Source organism: Nanorana parkeri, unplaced genomic scaffold (genome assembly GCF_000935625.1).
Source record: "Nanorana parkeri isolate BGI_ZX_2015 unplaced genomic scaffold, ASM93562v1 scaffold759, whole genome shotgun sequence".
Classification (NCBI taxonomy): Eukaryota; Metazoa; Chordata; class Amphibia; order Anura; family Dicroglossidae; genus Nanorana; species Nanorana parkeri.
Window position 1 is genome coordinate 662,220 of NW_017307027.1, and position 20,281 is coordinate 682,500.

A 20,281-nucleotide genomic window follows, 5' to 3' on the forward strand; every position below is an offset into this window, starting at 1 on the left:
ACTTTTATTGGGTGCGGATGTTTTAAAAACGATTGACAAACTCCAATCTCGAAACCCCACACATTCCTAGCATGAAAAGAGGTGACCGCCCGGGAACTCCTGACCACCCCTGTCATGTATAACTAGCAGGGGTAGAGAACTTCTCCTATAAACACTTTGTTGCCATGCTAGCGGTCGTTAACGTAACCATAACCCCGCCTATATACTGCGTTTTAAATAAATCTCGGGCGTCCCATTGGCTGTCCTACGGATACAGCCTATTATGAGACACTTTGCATTCTGATTGGCTTAACCACCCCTTTGCTTCAAGTTGCTATTGGTTGGGAGGGAATACAGGGCGTAAGGGCTGGTTGAAGTTGGACCTGTCACCTTGCGCTGTGAGTTTGAATCGTCCGGGAGGTGAACAGCGGGGAGAGGGTGTGATGTGTGCGGCGTGTTAGTGTCCGGGAGCTCGGTATACGGCTGTACGATGATCAGCATCTCTCCTCCGGGGATAGGGACGGACAGCTCCAGCCAGGAGGACATCCCGCTCCTCTCCCTCACACATTTCTCTCGGCCGCCCTTTGTGAGCTTCGGATATGTCCAGCCCGGTTCATCCCGCAGCGCAGATCTAGTACTGCACAACCCGTCACCTGACCCGGCCCAGGTGACCGTACACAAGAGGTGACCAATCAGCTTCTCTCTTTCATTTTCAAATCTTAACTGAAGAGAGAAGTTGAATGGTTAACATGAGGCAACTGCTCCATATTTTGTGTGCTCCAGTTTTGATAAATTCCCCTCACTGTAGCTACTTTACACCTATTAGTGTGGGTGGAGGGCACAGCAGCGCGCTATTGGTGCAGATGGTGGGCACAGTGGTCCTGGATTAGCCCAGAGGCTCCAGGTTCAGCACTCGTAGACTCACCATAGCAGCAGCTGGGTTACTACTTGAAGTGAACTCTGCATGACAATCATCGAGGCCACATTCCTGTTTGAGCTGAACATCTCTGGTGGGTTTTTTTGGGGTGTTTTTGCGTATGTTTCAGGATTGGATGTTTATTACTATTTATACCCACCCCCAACTCACACAGTCATGTGTACATCAGTGTATTTCTGCACTGGGTATGGCCCGGTGTTTTACTTTCCGTTGTGGCCACAAAGCCTGACAGGCTCAGCAGCAGTCCACATGTATGTACACACGGAGCGACTACCTGCAGTTGGGGACATATGGGTGGCCATGGCTGTAGTCTGTGTATAGAGCCACTCATCTGTTCTTAGCTGCATGTAAGCGGCAGACAATGTCCACCTGTCAACTGATTGAAAGGCCTTGGCTGTGCCCGCTGCAGAAATCTGCTGATCTGGGTGGTGAGCAGCCAGGAACAGCCAAGTAAGGCAGAATGTTAAAGTCATTATTATTGCACAGTCCATTCACAGAGGATGTTAGATCGGGGTGGACAAAGGAATACTGAATTCAGGAGCCAGTCTGCCTCATCCAGGAGCCAGAACTATTGACAGTAACTATAGAAAACCTCAAAAGTTAGGAGCCAGCTGTAATTTTTAAGGAGCATTGCCTACCTGGCTCCTGGGATTTCTCCAGCCCTTTGTTCATGTTCAAAGTTGAAATAAGCTATATAAAGTTATGCTATAAATCAGAATGATTCATTGTGCCTAAGCCATACAATGAAAATGTTTATATTTTGTCTGGAATTCTCCCTGTAAAATCGCAGTGCTTTTCCTGGTATGAGAGGGTGACCAGGTAGTCTTGTGCCTCATAGATGTATATCTGCAGTATGAGATCTAAGGCACCTCTGCCTCTGACTGCTAGTCATTCAGTTTTGTTGATGTCACCATTGTGCTGCTCACTGTTCACCTTGCTGGAGGCAGGAAGCAAAATCCTACATCTACCAAGATAGCCCCCTCTACCAAGATAGCCCCCTCTACCAAGATAGCCCCCTCTACCAAGATAGCCCCCTCTACCAAGATAGCCCCCTCTACCAAGATAGCCCCCTCTACGCAGAGACACAGTCGAACAAAGCATAAGTCTGTAATGAGGAAGACGTACAATACAGGTGACTAGCCCTTTGCTCTCTTTCTGCCTTTTATTGAGTACAGCTTTTGGACTCTTTAAGGACATAGATTACTTGGGACCCAAAGCAAACTAATTGCAGGTTCCTTGGTACTCCAACTTCTATACAATTTGTTGCTGAAATAGAGAGTAGCAGCCATGCCATAGTGTTGTCTGTGCTATGCTGAAGGGTTAGATAATCCTGCTCTAGTCACTGCCAAATCCTATTTCTGCACTCTCTGGTTAGGCTCTTGGTAGGGCACTCTCTGGTTACATAATATTGCATTAAGGTTCGGTTGCATGATCTGTTATGGGTACAGTTATCCTTTTACATCGCCATTTAAAGAAATGTCACCTTCAGTGATCATCTCTGTTAAGTTTATTCTTTGTATTGTGCAGCCCTTTGAATCTGTTCCATTGACTATCACATGGACTCCAGTAGAAGAAGGAGGCATAAGAGAACTTGTCACATTTGTGGTAAATGATCTTGTAAAGCACCAAGCTGTACTTCTGGGACATGCGGAGCTGCCATCTAAGAAGAAGGTGAGTGTAACCTTGTGTTAGAATAATTTATTTATAGAGCTCACGTTTTCGAATCGGAATAAACATTATTGTGTGAAGTCTGTGGTGAACAATATAGTGAAATGAAAAGTGTAAAATTATACAGCAATGAATGCAGAATGGCACCGGCTATAGAGGACTACAAAACCCAGCAATAGTACATTATACAGCACAATGCAGAATACCACCAGCTATAGAGGAATACAACAAATCCCAGCAATAGTACATTATACAGCGCAATGCAGAATACCACCAGCTATAGAGGAATACAACAAATCCCAGCAATAGTACATTATACAGCGCAATGCAGAATACCACCAGCTATAGAGGAATACAAATCCCAGCAATACATTATAGAGCACCATGTGTGGGAAAGTGCAGGCTTACCTGAGCAGTCTTCCAGCAACTTGTTTCTGAGATCGGGCCTGTCTATCGGCGGCTGTCATCCGCCCACACCTGCTCCTCCTTACTTCTTCTCCCATACGTCCCTGTGCCGATCATGGATTTGGGCGGGGAGGAGGTGCGGTGTGTGGATGCGGGCGGGTCTGGCAGTGGCGAGCGTAAGGTGGGGAGGAGGTGTGGAGCCGTGAACAGGGCCAACCAATCGGAAGTAGATTAATCGATGATTGAAAAAGTTGACAACTCTACCAAAAAGTTGACAACTTTTTCAATCATCGATTATGTCGATTAGTTGTTGCAGCCCTAGTTATGTCGTCACCGCACTTGTAGTCCATTGATTACTTTCTCCAGTCCCGTAATGGAAGGTCTGTACCTCCTGTATGGGACTGGAATGTAAACTGAGCAGGAGCCTGTGCATTGCACCCATGATGCATTGATCATGGTTGCAATGCTCTGCTGGCCTAAGTGCAAAAAATTAATAAATGCACATTTTCTTTTCATCAAAGTTGGTGCATTTATTAATTTTTTTTTTCCCCCAAAATGAAGCTGTTCTTTTAAACATGCCACTTCTGTTAGCCTGGTTTTACACTGTCATGCATGTTAAGCCAGGTACACACAATTAATTTGGGTCGATTCAGCAGGATCCGGCTGAAATTTGCTGGGTTGGTGACACTATTCCCGTGGCAGAAGTCGATCATTATCAACTTTTGTTGAAGAAACATGTACATTTTCATCAAGTGGTGCTTGCAGCCAGTTAGCTGCAAGCAACTTTGGGAATTCTGCCAATGGTCAGACTACAGTAGAAACAGTGAGGGATTCGTCCATCCATATTGTTCAGCGTGCATGAAGGCATCTTATATTGTCTTCATTCATACGCACTGGTTAAAAGAAGAGAATATAAGCATGTATACCTGGCTTTAGTGTCAGATGCTGAGGTTCTGCCAGAGATTCATAGACTGGGTGGTGGGATAGCTTTGCTGTGTGTTGTTTTTTTTTTTTTTCCCTGCAATTTAACTTTCCTAGTTAATGAAACATAAATGGTGTAAGTATAACTAAAACGTTATTTCTATTTTCGATAGAAAAAGTAAAAAAAAAAAAAAAAACCTGTCATTTTAGTTTTTGTGCTATTGCGGAGATTTCCCTTTACTTCCTGTTGTGGAAATGGCACAGGAAGTGTCATTTTAAATTTCTTCAAAGTAAAGGAAATTCCCCTCTTGAGCTGACCATACACCTATAGATTATCTGTAGATTTTCTATGGCCGGATGGAAAAAGTGCAACAGGTTACTCCATGTATGCTAAACTGTGTGGATGGAGGAATCTCCCACTGGGCCAAGCTTCAGTATCTTGCTAGTCGGCCCCACTGGCTCTCAAAATACCTGAACAGTGCCTGCATCCAATCAGATTGTTCAGGTATTTTGACAGCCAGCAGGGCCGACTAGCAAGATACTGAAGCTTGGCCCAGTGGTAGATTCCTCCATCCACAGTTTAGCGTAGATGGAGGAATCTTTTGCACCATCTGACCGTAGAAATTCTGCAGATAATCTATAGGTGTATGGGCAGCTTTAGACAATTGTCACTAAAACAAGTGTCCACATTAGCAGATTTGCCCTCCTATTCCTTCTTTGGGGACAGTTGTAATGTTTTTGGCTTTTCTATCATTTACTGTTGCAGTTACAATAGCCAACCAGATTAGAGAGCTTGAATCTTCCCAGCGGGACACAGAAAATCATAACATTTGGACAGGGGTTCTAATCCTAATCCCCGACCTCTCTTCCTTCCCCATTCAAAACTTCAAATGTTTCCCTGTATATGTATGTTGCCTTCTCTGTCTTTGTACATGAAATGACATTGCATTTCCTTTTGAATACACTGCAGAGAGCTCGTTGGAATACCATAAAGAAGAAATATACTCCTGCAGGAGCAAAGGTTTCTGGACCAAATAATAAAGATCTTTCTTCTACAGTCATCAAAAACAAAACATTTAATGTAAAACACAAAAATGGCCAAGGAGTATCCGGAGTGGCAAATAATCCTTTAAGGTCATGTGAGAATATTTCCAAACCAGGTATCAGAGACTCTCGTGTCAAGAAAGGTAGGCGGAGCACAGAAAATAAAGCTCCTGCTCTCCAAGTCAGTCCGCTTGGTAATGATCTACAAGCTTTTATCCCAGGATCACTCAAGAGGTCAAAGACATACTCTATTCTGTGCACCGAGTACGAGACCATAGAAGAAGTTGCAGCCACATCTACAATTAACAGGGATTTTGTTCTTGAGGAACAATGGACTCTCACTGAACACAGGGTGAACAAAGTGTCCATCTCGCCAATAAATCCAGTGCATGGCCCCCAGCATAATTATACTTGTACGCCAAGTCTGGTAAATGCCTTTAAAACCTTATCCCCGACTGAGTTTTATAATGCCGAGCTTGCTATTAGACATGATGCATCTGAAAAGTCCAGCTCCTTCCAAGAGTCTTTCCATGAATGTTTTACAAAGATGAGCTTAAAGATGCAGACGCCACCATCGGCGGTGCTCACACCGCAAAGAAAAGCTTTAAGTCCCGATTCATTTATCAGCAACAGTTATGTTTCAGATGAATATCAGGACGCAGTTAATCATACTCCAGTTTTGTCACCAGAGCAGTTTGTCAGAGATAATTTTTTAACACCTCCTGTTGTGGAAGATTTAAAGTCCAGCCAGTTTAGAACGGAGTCTGTCAACAAAGTCTTTTCTGTTAAGGCCTCTGCGAATGCAGATCCTGAGATTTCCAGATTAACTTATTGTGTCAAAAAGAAAAAAGGTAGGAGCGCTCCATTGCTGTTGAGTGGCAATTCTGTGGCCAATAACACTGGAAAAGCCCAGATAAACTCGGCAACAGTTACAAAAGCCAGGTCTTCAGACTGCAGTGACAATTTACATAGACCTCAGCTGAAGTCCCGTAGAAGGTTGAAGTGTGTTGAACTAGAGGGCAAAGAGGATTCCCAGGGTGATGTGCTCCAGCAATTGCCAGTGTTATGTGCTCCAAACCTTCCTTCCATTAGTGCTCCAGACCTTCCTTCCATAAGTGTATCAATACCTGCTAGCTGTTCAGGATCACCTCTGACCAAGGAGACAGCTGTATCTAGCATTGCTAGCTGTTCAGAATTGCCTCTGACCAAGGACATAGCCATACCTAGACCTGCTAGCTGTTCAGGATTACCTCTGATCAAGGACGTAGCCATATCTAGACCTACTAGCTGTTCAGAATCACCTCTGACTGAGGACCTTGCCATATCTAGACCTGCTAGCTGTTCAGAATTGTCTCTGACCAAGGACATAGCCATATCTAGACCTGCTAGCTGTTCAGAATTGCCTCTGACCAAGGACATAGCCATATCTAGACCTGCTAGCTGTTCAGAATCGCCTCTGACCAAGGACATAGCCATATCTAGACCTGCTAGTTGTTCAGAATCGCCTCTGACCAAGGACACAGCCATGTCTAGACCTGCCAGCTGTTCAGGACCGCCTCTGTCCAAGGACTTTGCCATATCAAGACCTGCCAGCTATTCAGGATCACCCATGACCAAGGACACATCCATATCTATCTGTGGTCACAAGAGGAGAAGTGCAGAGATTTCTGTTTGGTCATCTGGGGCATCCAATGAGTCTTTAAATGTCGTCCAAGCTAAGAGAAGTCATCTGTCAAAACCAGCTGTATCTCAGCGTGTAAAAAGTCAAGAGCGTCAACGGGGAACCAGAATGAGTAAGTTGTTTTTTTTTGTTTTTTTTTTATTGGCCATTTTTATATTGCATTTTGTGTTAGACAACAAAACAGCCCTGCCTTTTTTTCTTATGGTACAAGAAATGTAAATTTGAATTAAAAAAAAAAAAAAATAGTTTTTTGTAAAATTGACTCACAGCTGTTATAGTTTTGCATTTTTAAATGAATAAACTGGCTGTAGGGTGCAAGGAAGAAGAGGGAGGAATGCTTTACAAAACATGCCAGTTTGTCATATCTGGTCCAGAATGTGTAAGGCTGAGTGCACAGCATTGTGGAGTACAAGAAATGCTCCAGAAGTGCAGGGGAGACCTCTGTTTTAGCATACAGCTGATTTGTATCTGGTGCTGAATACTCGCTCATCTGCACTTTTTAAGGGTGACAGCTCTGCAGCTTGAGCCTTCAAATCAGTAATATGTGCTTGCATTACTTTTTATATTTGCAGGTTCCTTTTTAAAGACCAACTCTGGGCTTTTCTGTTTATTTACTTAAACGGTCCCCCAGCACTACTCGAAATAAAAAAAATGCAGCTCTTGCTGTAATACTCTCCTCCTCTCCATTGCCCTTCCCTGCAGTAATTACATTCTGCCACTGGATGTCCACAGTCATCAGCACTCAGTGTGATTTTATCCCAGAAGACTTGAGGACATACTGTGAGTGCAGCGTGTCACCATGATAACCTGTACTTGGTGTTAATGATGCAGTCTATGCATCAGGTCAGTGCTGCTCTCTGCATGTTTGAGAACTGCCCACCTCCTGAAGGTCAGAAGATCTCGCAGCACATTGTATGTTCAACTTGAAGACATCTAGAAAAGGCACTGGGTGGGGAAATTTAAAGCCCAAGTTGTGCTTGACGCATAGTGTAGATGGCCTAGCACTTGCATTACAGCTGGTTGAAAGTATATGATGGTAGGGTGACTGAATTAGCCATTATTCGAGAAAATCTCTTTTCTATATTTGTCATCTTTGTTTTTTTTATGCATAGCTTCTTCAACACCGAATCTTTGGAAAAGCCATAAAACGAAGCCTGAAGTCAAAGGAAAGCCCACCTTGGCAAAATCTCGGCAGATAGGTACTTACATTTGTGCACTAGCAGGTACACTTTGTTTTTTAGAAAAAAAGTGAAAATATATATATATATATATTTGCCTTTCCAATGACCCATTTGTTGAAGCTGTTGCTGCTTCGTTACTCTCCACCAACTTTATTTTTTTCTGTATCATTCTTCATTGCATTCTTTTCCAGGGACTGGGTGTGTAATAGGATGGATTTAAATTGAATATACTGAAATTTGAAAAATACCTTAACTACCGTATTTTGCGCTCCATAAAGAGCCATAGGACGCAGGGAGGTTCTGTGAAAGCAGCTGTAGTTAGTGACAGGTGGTGCTGTGATTACAGCGCCGGTGGTGCTGTAATGTGATTACAGCGCCACGGTCTCGGTGATCACACAGAGCAGATGAAGAAAGGACGTTCTTTGTCTGTTCTAGGGGCTCTATGGTGAGCTCCTATGCCGTGGTCACGGGTCCCCCAGAGGAGCAGGGGACCCTGAAAACAACGGCGGTGGGCCCCGGGCACGATCGCCGCCATCGCTCGGTTTGATACAAGTGATCTCATTAGATCACTTGTATTAAACGAGCAGCGGCTCCCTCTGTACAGTTAGCTCTGTTTGTCCAGAGCAGGGCTAAATGTACAAGAAACTACTCGCCCGGCGCCCGAAACTGCATGTATCGGGCGATAGGGATTCGCTCCATAAGATGCCTTTTGGGGGGGGGGGGGGGGGTTTGTGCGTCTTATGGAGCGAAAAATATGGTAATTGTCCACGTGATAATATTCTCTAGAATGGCTAATGCATAAACTTGAGCAGGAAGAAAAAGTTGCCAATTTTGACCTTCTCCATATATATAGATAGATTCACACACTAGTTGCCTAACTGTCTCTGGCTTCAATACTTTGAGTCTTTGATCAGGAAGAAGCACGAAACAAGTAAAAAGTTACTGCTTTTGACCTGCATACTTGTTCCACATCTAAGTATAAGTCAGTGGATCTAAATGACTGCCATCTATAGAGCCGACCTCTGGCGGTTTCATTGTCACAGGTCAGCTCAAACTATGAGGTTGAGTGAAAATCACTCGCCTCATAGTTCTCCTGTTTTAATTTGATTTTTTTTTTTTTCTTTCCAGATAAGACAGAGCTGCCACAGTTACATTCTGCTGTCACCTTTAAACATTCCAAGAGAGTTGTTGCTGTTCCACAATCAAAGCTGACTTTCATGAAGACTGCTAAAACAGGTATGTGCCTGTGTTCATATCAGAATTGTATCTAAAAAACCTTCATCTGATACTGCAAATGAGCCTTGAAGTGTGTTTCCACTTTCTCAGCCGAATTGGGATAACCCCTTTTTTATATTTGTTACATGTTCCCATTCATGTAGCATATGCGAAAAGAAGATGTTTAAAAGAACTATGGTCTAACATTTTTTTGGTCATAGTTCGTCACGGGAGGAAATATACTAAGGTCCTCGGGTGACCCAAAACTCAGTATATTGCCCACTATATGCTGAGAGCGCAGAGCGGTGCTGCAGCCGGGACGGATCCCGACGGATTGACAGCGGGCTCTGCCGGCTCCCTCCCCGTCCGTTGCTCTGGTCAATGCTGAAGAAACAGAGGGAAAGGCGGTGTGTAATGCCTGCAGTGACTGACAGTCGCCACTCTCTGCAGGGAGAGTATCAGGAAGTCAGTGTTCGGTGGTGTGTGTTCGCCGACCTGTGACAGGTTCAGTGTCACAGGCTGGCTTGAACTATGGGGATGAGTGCATTCACCCCATAATTCTCTTTTTAAAAACTGCTTGCAGTTGGGTTAGGGTTTCTTGGCTTCCTAAGGTTTAAAATGTCTACTTCCCTGTAAGGTTAGGAGGGTCCTTAAGGGGTTTGTTACCCTTACCTACACAGCGCTAGCTGATTTCATTATAACTTGTAAAGTAGATACTTTATGTATTCAAATGTTAATGAGTAAAACACAATCCTCAAATTTCAGTCCTAAATCCCTCTAAAGGGCAGCTCACTGTGAAGGTGCTGATAAAAAAAACCTGGATTCAGCCATGTTGACTGCTGCAACAAAACATCTAAAAGGTTAGAAATATTTTCTAATCGTTCTTTTTCAGCATGCTGTGTGAATAGGAACACATGGCAAACATGTAGAGGGGTCTTATCAAATTTGACTACAAAAGTGGAAATACACTTTAAAGAGACTGTCAGTCGGGTAATAACTTGAAAAATGTCTTTAGCAAATGTGGGCATCTATTGACTCCTACTGAACTGTGTAATGTACGTTTCTTAGGTCTTCCTCCCAGTAGTAATACTTGTTTCTTATTTGCAGTCATTCCTCGACACCCCATGCCATTTGCTGCCAAAAACATGTTTTATGATGAGCGCTGGATGGCAAAGCAAGAACGGGGCTTTACTTGGTGGCTAAATTTCATACTCACCCCAGATGACTTTGCAGTAAAAACAGATTCTATGAAAGGTTAGTTTTTCAATAGACAAAGTGGGATAGGGTGAGTTCTCATCTGATTTTTAAATATTATCTATGTACCCAATGGGGAGATTTCCCCCTGACTTCCTTTTCTGTCTGTCTTCCATCACACGAACATCAAATTATAGGAATTATGTAGGGGCACAGATGACCATAAACTCGAGTTTCTAACCCTTTAGCACCTTATCCAAAACTAAACAATACATTTTGGCTTAAGTTGTACTTTATTTTTTTTTATTGAATATGTTGTGCTTTAGTTTTTATATCTGACAAGATACCTTCTGCTTATGACCATCTGGTGGTACGTTGTAGATTAAGGATTTAGTGGGGGGGAGACCACGTGATTTAATTAGCATTCCTGCCAATGTTGAGTTGCATGTCATTTTGGAGAGGGAACTATAATTTCTGGACACTGGTTAGGTCACAGGGTGAAAACATTTAATATGGGAATAAAAAGATACAAATGAGAACCCTAGGTGGGAATTTATGAAGGTATATGGATTTATAGATGAGTAGAAACTGCCGGACACAATTGGTATAGAAGCAGTGTGAGATGGTAAGTTCACCTGGTAACTTTCATTTATATAGGTTATGACTATAATCCATCTTTTGTTTTTTATCCTAGTAAATGCAGCTGCTCTGATCCTTGGAGCTGAGAGCTCTCACAAAGTGAGTGTGCCTAAGGCTCCAACCAAGGAAGAGGTTTCCTTGAAAGCATACACAGCCCGATGCAGGTTGAATAGACTAAGGAGATCGGCCTGCCGCCTCTTCACCTCCGACCCTGTGGTAAAAGCCATTCGGAGACTGGAAGTAGAGATTGAAGCTCGACGCCTTCTTGTAAGGAAAGACAGACATCTCTGGAAAGATGTTGGTAAGGTCAAACTTCTTTTAAATAAAACCCTCAAAGTGAAAATGTTGCCTATACTGGTAATTTTGTATTTATATAGTAAATGTGACATCTTCGCATGAATATTGTAAGGGCTAAAGCTTTTCGTGTGTGTGTATTACACACTTTTTTTTCTTTCTTTCGCATTGGCCAGTTCCTGAATACTGTCTAGATCCTTGGTTCTCAACTTGTGGGTCGTGACCCAAAATTGGGTCGTGACCCCGTTTTCAGTGGGTCACGGCATGCCTTCCACTTTTCTAGGTGAGAGGCTCCTCTGCCTCCACCTAGCGTAGCACTGTCAGTTCTTGTGCCAAGCAGCCATTTGAAATATGCTGCGGGACGCCGAGTGTCAGCTTGGGATGGGACTGTGGCCGCAAGGGAGCCCCATCCATATGTGCATTGCTTACAACTCTCACATGTCCTGTAGAGGTGCCTGGAACAGAGTGACATTACTTTCTGGCTCCCGGCACCTCTACAGGGTGCGCAAAAGAGCTGTACAAGCAATGCACATATGGATGGAGCTCTGTCACAGCACAGCAGCCCACACTGGCTGAGGATACACTCCAGTTCTCGTAAGGTAGGGAGACTGGGTGGACCTTAAATTTGTGTGTGAAATTGTGTCTGTCAGTGTTTTTGAGGGCCCATTCACACTAGCACAGTGTGTTAATCACATAGTACCATGCAATTAACGCACTGTACCACGTAATCGCACCTACCGTGCATTCTGATGTGGGAGGTGTGTCGCATTGCCATTCATTTGTATGGTACCCCAAATGCACCTCCCACCCACATTTCGTACCCTCGCACTGGAACACGCGGTACTCTAATGCTGCGCATCCATTGCAGTGCGACTTGGGTCGCGACTTAATGACCAAGGAGAAATGTAGGTCCTGAGGTTACACAGGTTGAGAACCACTGGTCTAGATGGCCCACTTAGTGACACTGAACTCAGGAGTTAAATCCTAAAAATGCATTAAAGTACCCGAGCAATTAACAGAAATGTATCTTATTTGTGTATCACTCTGCTGCAGATCCTCAATTAATTTCTGAATTGGTGCCGACACTGTCCTTCTGGAGGGTGGCTACTTTTGTTCCCCGTGGACCATGTGGAGGTTGTAAACTAGTCACCGCTCCAAGCTTGCTCCTGTGATGGACTACAATCTCACGTTTAGTTAGCTAATTTGTATTGACGTTATAGTCTGTCACAGGAGCAAGCTTGGCGTGGTGGCCAATATAGAACTCACAGGGAACAAAAGTAGCCACCCTCTAGAAGGAAGGACAGTGTCAGCATGAGTTCAGAGATGATTGGGGGATCTACAGGTGAGTGATACACAAATAAGAAACACTTTTTGTTAACAGGTAAGGCAATGCATTTTTAAGCTTTACTCCTGAGTTCAGTGTCACTTTAATTATTTGGTCTGCTCTCTAGAGATTTCTTCTGTGAGTCCGGGGAGACCCGATTATACACGCTAGGGGGCTGGTCCCCGATGCCTTGGGCTCACAGGAAGTGGGTTGAATAACACCGAAGGACATCCAGGCAACTAACATGCTTAGAAGTCTTCCATGGCACCCCATGTTTTTCTTTCATCACAGGCTTCCTTTAAAGCCAGAAAAAAAAAATGAATGCACTAGGTGGGTAAACTATTATAACTTTTTCTGTGGTGTGTGTGAACGACTGCTACATAGTATAAAAAAAGCTGTCTCCTGCATATAATGCTGAGCTTCTGGGCACTGAGTGGGAGATGCAACTCTAGCAATGAAGTACTCCAGTGCATCAACTGCCCTTCACCACTACTTGCCCATTCACAAAATGTCTTTTCTCTTTTTACAAAGAATGCAATGCATTCTTTGATTGGAGGAGAGAGAATGTCACATCCACACCCCTTCCTCTTCAATCACAAAATGCCTTGTATTCTTTGAAAAGAAAAATACAAGGCATTTTGTGAATGGGAAAGTAGTGAGAAGGGGCAGCTGATGTGCCCAAGCACTTCACTGCTCGATGTGCATCTCCTCACTCCCCTCAGTGCCTAGAAGCTCAGCGTTGTCTGCAGGAGACTCCTTGTTGCGAGGTAAGTGGGGTTTATTTTTTATACTTTGCAGCGGCCCTCCACGCATTTAATTTTTTTTTTTTTTTTAAACTGCTTATTTATTACACATGTTTTGGCTTTAAGCATGGCAGAGTTTTACTCTTTTATCCTCTTAGTGGTTGTCCTTACTGGGCTTATGTGTTGCTTTTTAAAATGTTCATAAATATCCTGTAAAAATGATTATGGAAGAATTGTTAACATATAGAATGTTTGTTTGTTTTTTCAACCTTGGATCAATTTTCTAGGCGAGCGTCAGAAAATCTTAAGCTGGCTTCTTTCATATAATCCATTGTGGCTTCGTGTAGCACTGGAGGTAATACCTGTTTAAATGAAGTCAACGTGCCTATTTTAACAGTTGCAACTTTGCACTTGTGGCTTTATAGAACTACTATGCGTTTTATTATTTAGGGGTGTAATTTATTCTTAATGTCATTTTGTGATTGGCAGACTACATTTGGAGAGCTAATTTCACTTGATGGCAATAGTGATGTCACTGGCCTTGCGTTGTTCATCTTGAATCGTCTCCTCTGGAATCCAGATATTGCTGCAGAGTACAGACATCCCTCAGTACCGCACTTGTATCGTGATGGTGAGTATTTTCAGCATTCAAGTATCTATAAAAAATAAAGTATCCATAAAACTTTTTTAGTCTTTTGAAGAGAAGTGTTCGTTGTGGCATTACAAATGGTATGATTTTTCTTTTGTACTATTATTAAACTACTTGTTTTTACTGATATTTTTTTTTCTGTCTGTTTTTAGGTCATGAGGAGGCTTTGTCCAAGTTTACATTGAAAAAACTGCTGCTGCTGGTTTTCTTTCTTGATTATGCTAAACAGTCGAGGCTTATTGATCACGATCCCTGCCTGTTTTGTAAGGATGCTGAATTTAAGGTAGGTATTTTTATTTATTTTTTCCTTTTTATTTATAGATGTTTGAAAAATCATGGATCTGGTCCTGTTTGTCGAATGAGTGCTACTGCACTAAGAAATGATCTTACAACCCCATAAGCAAATTATGTTAGCAGTGCCATATTAGATCTTTCCCTGATAGATGTTCTGGTCCGTCTGAAAACTGTTGGCCAAACTATATTAGTGTATATATCCAGGATCTGCTACCTTTTTGCTCTTCGGTTATTCTATTTATTTTTATATACTGTACATGTGTTAATGTGATTTTGATGATGCTGCCGAGTTCTGTTGAGTCTTATGTAATAAGTGTGACAGGTCCACTGTAATAATTTTTGCAAGTATTGAACATGTATGCTCTTTACCTAGTGTCCTGCGTTTTTGTGTTGTCACAGACAAGTAAAGACCTTCTGCTGGCATTCTCTCGTGATTTTCTGAGTGGAGAAGGAGATCTTTCACGTCATCTTGGTTATCTGGGGTTACATGTCAGCCACGTCCAAACACCTCTTGATGAATTTGACTTTGCAGTCACAAATCTTGCAGTGGATTTACAATGTGGAGTTCGCTTGGTGTGAGTAACATACATATGCCTTGTAGTTTGCTTTCAGAAGTACCGGTACTTTTCGTCGCTAACAGGTTCACTAAAACAAAAAAAGGTAAAATAATGTTATCTTTGTCTTTGTAAACAGTAGAATGATGGAACTCCTAACTCATAACTGGAGCCTGTCCAAAAAGCTGAGAGTCCCAGCAATAAGTCGTCTGCAGAAAATGCACAATGTGGAGGTGGCACTGCAAGTTTTGGCAGATAGAGGAGTTCAGATTAAAGATGAGCGTGGTAAATAGCTGATCTTTTGATTTCATAGATGAAGAGATTAATTTTATACTCAAACATTCATCTTCAAAGTGTTACTGCTGTGTAATTACACGTTCTAATAGCCTTTCACCCTTCCAAACACAATTTGACATATCAACTCTAAATGCATTGCAGGTCACTCAATCTCATCCAAAGACATTGTGGACAGACACCGAGAACGTACATTGGCTTTGCTGTGGAATATTGTTTTTACCTTCCAGGTACTGTCTTGCATGTTTATGTGTAGGGAGAGTTGTATGTAACTTTTCTGTGTCCTACTAACCATTTTTAATAAAACTGCCCTTCTTGTAGATATGCAGATTGACCCTGCAAAGACAAAAAAAAACCCAAACCCTTAAGGGAGAACTATGAGGTGAGTGATTTCCACTCATCCTCCTGGTTAGAGCCAACGTTTGACAAAGAAGCTGTCGCAGGTGGGCTCTATTGATCGGGAAGTGAACAGAAACGTGCACCGATCTGTTCACTTCCCGATCGTCTTGTCACCGCTCCCTGCAGGGATTCCCCTCTCCGATCCTCCATAAGACTGTCTTATTTTCGGGGAAACACGGTAGTCAAGTCATGCTGTGACTATAACATCAGCAAAACTTTCCCCCTTTTTCCCTATATAAAAATTTATAATCCTTCGACCTAATACTATGGCTGTCTTTCTTTCCATCTAATCGGCTATGACCAATGTTAGTTTTTTTACCTCTCTGTGATAGGTGGAAGTTGTGCTGAATGTTGACAATCTAAAAGAGGAGATAAAGTTCCTGACACACCGGTACAGCACCCAGAAAAGGCTTGCTGCCCTACGTGCCCTGTCATTTCCAACAGTGGCTAAGAAGCGTGACAGTAACCCATTTTTACCGGAAAATTACAACGAGCCAGTGCTGCTACTCATGGAATGGGTTAATGCAGTATGTGCCTTCTATAACACAAAGGTAATGTTGTTTTGGTGTTTGTGTAACCTAAAAATAGTATTCTGGTCACTTTTTAAAATGCTTATTTCTACTCAACAGGAATGTGAAGAATAATGGAGTACATGACACAAAATACTTGTAGTGGTCAAACACTCCTACATTTGATTCACATTCTCAGTGGATTGTATTTCTCTGATATAACCTATGCATTTGTTTTTGCTTGTAGGTTGAAAATTTTACGGTGTCATTTTCTGATGGGAGAGTATTTTGTTACCTAATTAACCATTACCACCCCAGCTATGTGGCATTAGATGCTATTTGTCAGCGGACAACACAGACCATAGAGTGTAATGAGAATGGGACAGTAGGACTGAATTCTTCCTCAGATTCTGATAACTCTGTCGATATGTGGTCTGGAATGTGTGATGAAGGTAACTCTAGTTTTTCTACTATTGCTTTAAACTGTAAGTCAGACCCAAACTTTTTTGTATAGAGCAAACAAGGGTTAGAACCTTTTGGCAGGTTCTTTGTTACCGGTCTTTAGAACATTTCCCTTTGTGACAGGTCCTTATAATGCACAGCTTGCATTGAGAAACTTCTTGGGGTCAAGTAATATATGATCCAATGATTACTGCAAATAGGTCTGGTTATTACCCCAACCTTAACAGTTATGTGCAACCATAATGTAAATGTACAAAAGATGGGACATTTCCTTGCTGTTTTGTTTGTAACCATTGTGTCTCATTTCCTAGCTCAGTTGCAAACTGTATCTACAGTATAAGTGTAAGTGCTCCCTCTGCAGTGCCTATGAAATTACTCTCCGAGTAACGCTAGCTTTACTCGGCAATGTTTTTATGCCTCCAGTCTGCAGGTGAGCATCCCATTGATGCTTGCAATGTTATCTTTCTTGAACCTCTGTTTCTTGCTGAGCAGAAGAACCAGCTGAAGAGCTCCTCCAACTGAAATCTAGTTGGATGCAATGGTTTACTGCCTCTTTCAGACATATTTGATAAACCGTGCAAAGTACCTAGGTTTGGTCTGTAAGAGGCATTGTAACACTTGCAAACCAGGGTGTTGCTTGTTCAAGGTGATATCAACCAATGGGGAGATTCAGAGTTCAGGAAAAGCTTCCGATTGGCCAGCTCTACCTAAAGTATTCCCGTAATGACTAGGGATGCACCGATACTAGTATCGATATGGCTTATGCCTAGCCCGATGCTTCCTGTATCAGGAAACTGGGCAGCGCGTCATTACACTCTGCCCGGTTTCCTGATTGGCCGGGAAGAGGCTCCATGCTCTCTCGTCACTTGTGATGAGAGATCTGGGGAGAGATCAAAACAGCAGTTCATTAACTAACTATAGTTAAGTATTTTCGCTCTCTAAGTATCATCTGTTTTCGTATTTGAAAGGACAATTAGATTGGTCCATATCAGAGTGTGTCTGAATTATGATAGTCCCAGGCTTTATTAAAGTAGCCCATGCCGTTACTCTTGCTATACCATTAAACATCACTTGGAGGCAGTTGTAAACTCTTTATGGCTCCCTCTCTCCTTCAATTCCTAGATAGCAGCTGTGAAAACCCGATGTAAAAAAACTGCTTTACCTTCATGGTAATGCCTGTCTATAAAAACTGTGTCTGGCAAAAATAACGTCTCTCCTTCCCCAATTTTGCTCTTCTCCTCTTCCTCCCTTCTTTTTTTTTTCCTTCTCTAGTGGCTGAACAAAACAAATAGAATTTCTGTATTTTGTGTGTTGTAACTGCTTGGAGTTCAAATTAAGTGATCATGTTACTGTGGAAAATAGATTGGATGGACACAACCACCCAAAGCTGCTCCTAAAAACTAGGAAGTCCCTGAATCTGGGTGTATACTGTATGCAGGTTCAAACGTTGAGAAGTCGTAACTCTGTTACTCCTGGAGTTCTCACTTTCCAGTTCATGGGTTCTGTGTAGGTCACCTAGGCATGCATTGCATTATAATTGAGGGAGAGTGTGGTTTGGGGGTAAGTAAAAGGTTGGCATACAAAAGCTTTGTCTTCTCAAGTGCAGAAATTGCATTCTAATAAGTTCACTGTAAATGCTCTTCTTCCTCCATGCTCAGTAAAAGAATCTGAAAACCAGACGGCACTCGAATCAAATATTTATTACTGTAAAGAATTTGATAGAATGGGTAGAATAGTGCAGGCCTCCCCTAACTGCATCTGTGAGGGGTCTTGGTCTCAATACTGGTACTGCAATAGAAGATATTTTACCAATGGTGTACCCGAGAGACAGATGAAGCCAATTTACAATTCAACCCATCAGCATCCACCCATATCTGACAGTTTTACATGTCCTGCCACCATGAGGGTTATTGATGCTCATTTCCATTATTACTCTATTTGTTTTACAGGGTTTACCACCTCAGCCTTGTTCAAAGAATTATTGGATAATGAAAGAACAAACTTCATTCTTCTGCAGACTGCAGTGTCTAATCTCGGGGGTATTCCTGCCATGATCCATCACACTGATACATCTAATACAATCCCAGATGAAAAGGTATGGCAGTGTCACTAGGCTCAAGATCTCTCCTGTTATAAAAACAATCTTACTATGTGGCTTAATTTAACCCTGTCCTTGCCTGCACCATGATTATGAAGGGACAGTACAATTTGTAGCATTCCAGATCAGTACACGTGGTTTAACTTAAAGGAGAGCTATGAGGTGAGTGAAAATCATTCATCCTCATAGTTCGAGCCGACGTGGGACAATGAAACGCATCAGCTCAAAAGATCTGGAAGTGAGCGAGCACATACCATCCGCTCACTTCTTGATCATCTCCCTGCAGAGAGCCGTGACTGTCGGTCACGGCTCCCTGCAGGGATTCCCCCGCTCCGATCCTCCAGCGCTAAGTGGAGGAATGGAGGGGGCGGGGTAGAGCTGGCTCTGCCTCAAGATGGGCAGAGTCAGCTGTTACTCACGCAGCTGGGTGGATCTCGACCCTAATGTCCGTATCCGGCTGTGGCGGTCTTAGTGTACCGCAAGCTATAGCTCGCGATATACTGAGCTTTGGGTCACAGTGTAGTGTTGACAAGTTGAGTTTCGTTTACATTACATATCTATAGGCTATGCGTGGCCAAGGAAGCGGCATTCTAAGCGATCTGCTTTGTCCTTCATATAATGTAGGACAGATGGTGTACATCCATCACAGAAAAAAAGGGTTCTCTCTCATCTACAAATCCATATTTTTGTTCTCGTTCAGCTCAGCACTGTTGTGACAGTTGGAGAGTGCGTTCATGGATTTGTGCACCAGGGAGATCACTCTTCCTGAGATAATGGGGGCGAGCTCAATGGACCATCCATCCTAGCTTGTTTGCAGGATGGCGTGGATCCCTCAGAATGCTACTTCTTTGCCCAGACATTGCGGAATTAGCGCTTGGGCTACTGGTATGCAAATTAAACGAAGCTCAATTTCTCAACACATACATTTTACTATAAAGGCAAACTGACTAAACTAAGTAACTAATAACTAAGTGGGTGCCCTGCCAAAGTAGAGTATAGCCGCCTGTCCCTATGCTCATGGCTCTTTGGAATAGCTACGGCCGCTGGCAGACTCGGCATCCGACACATCTGGTTCCACCCACGCGTTCTTTATTATCGTATGCAATTTGACTTGGAGTGGGGCTTTTGCTGAGCTTTTTTGGAAATGGAGAGTTATCTCTATCTAGGTGGGCAGGTATCACATTTTGAATAGTGAGAACCATCCAAACTACCGTATTTTGCGGTCTATAAGACGCTCCGGACGATAGGACGTGACAGAAATTAAGATGATCGCAAGTACGATCTGCCTGTCCAAGATGGGCAGTTCGTACGTTTTTTTTTTTATTACTTTACAACCTTTGCAAGACAAAAGTCTTGCAAGGGTTGCAAAGTGTATGGCCACCTTAAGACTCGGCTCTCGTAGTACATGCTGAAACATTTTAGAGCTGCAACAGTTAATCGATTTAGTCTATTAAAATCGACGATTGAAAACGTTGGCAACGTTTTCGATCGTCGATTCGTCGGCTATCGATTGATTTGCCTGTTCGGGGCTCCACATGCGACCTGAGCCACACGTCACACACTGCTCCCGTTGCGGCCGCCGTGCAAGCGAAGCCGTGCACGCCGCTGCTCTCCTCGGCGCGATCTCCCTCACCCGTCGCTGGCCCGCTGACAATCGAGGGCCCACCTTCTGAAAGCAAGTCAGTGGTGGAATAGCTGTACGGAGCTGCAGTGTGGAACAGGTGTGCGGGGATATAGTGGGGGTGCAGTGTGGACCAGGTGTGTGGGGGGTGCAGTGTGGACCAGGTGTGCGGGGAT

At 43.1% G+C, this 20,281-nt stretch overlaps 1 protein-coding gene across 1 annotated transcript in view; it reads left to right on the top strand.

Moving 5' to 3' along the window:
- The first annotated feature begins 449 nt into the window (after nucleotides 1–449).
- ASPM (abnormal spindle microtubule assembly) overlaps nucleotides 450–20,281 on the top strand; it is a 54,508-nt gene continuing 34,676 nt past the window's right edge. Inside the window, exons 1-16 of the mRNA XM_018564548.1 lie at nucleotides 450–663; nucleotides 2,365–2,587; nucleotides 4,881–6,747; nucleotides 7,748–7,834; nucleotides 8,945–9,052; nucleotides 10,139–10,285; nucleotides 10,920–11,165; nucleotides 13,513–13,580; nucleotides 13,715–13,856; nucleotides 14,027–14,157; nucleotides 14,568–14,743; nucleotides 14,862–15,007; nucleotides 15,161–15,246; nucleotides 15,748–15,966; nucleotides 16,172–16,376; nucleotides 18,336–18,481. Of these exons, the coding sequence (XP_018420050.1) occupies nucleotides 470–663; nucleotides 2,365–2,587; nucleotides 4,881–6,747; nucleotides 7,748–7,834; nucleotides 8,945–9,052; nucleotides 10,139–10,285; nucleotides 10,920–11,165; nucleotides 13,513–13,580; nucleotides 13,715–13,856; nucleotides 14,027–14,157; nucleotides 14,568–14,743; nucleotides 14,862–15,007; nucleotides 15,161–15,246; nucleotides 15,748–15,966; nucleotides 16,172–16,376; nucleotides 18,336–18,481 (4,191 nt within the window). The 5' untranslated portion in view covers nucleotides 450–469. The remainder of the gene's footprint in view (nucleotides 664–2,364; nucleotides 2,588–4,880; nucleotides 6,748–7,747; nucleotides 7,835–8,944; nucleotides 9,053–10,138; nucleotides 10,286–10,919; nucleotides 11,166–13,512; nucleotides 13,581–13,714; nucleotides 13,857–14,026; nucleotides 14,158–14,567; nucleotides 14,744–14,861; nucleotides 15,008–15,160; nucleotides 15,247–15,747; nucleotides 15,967–16,171; nucleotides 16,377–18,335; nucleotides 18,482–20,281) is intronic.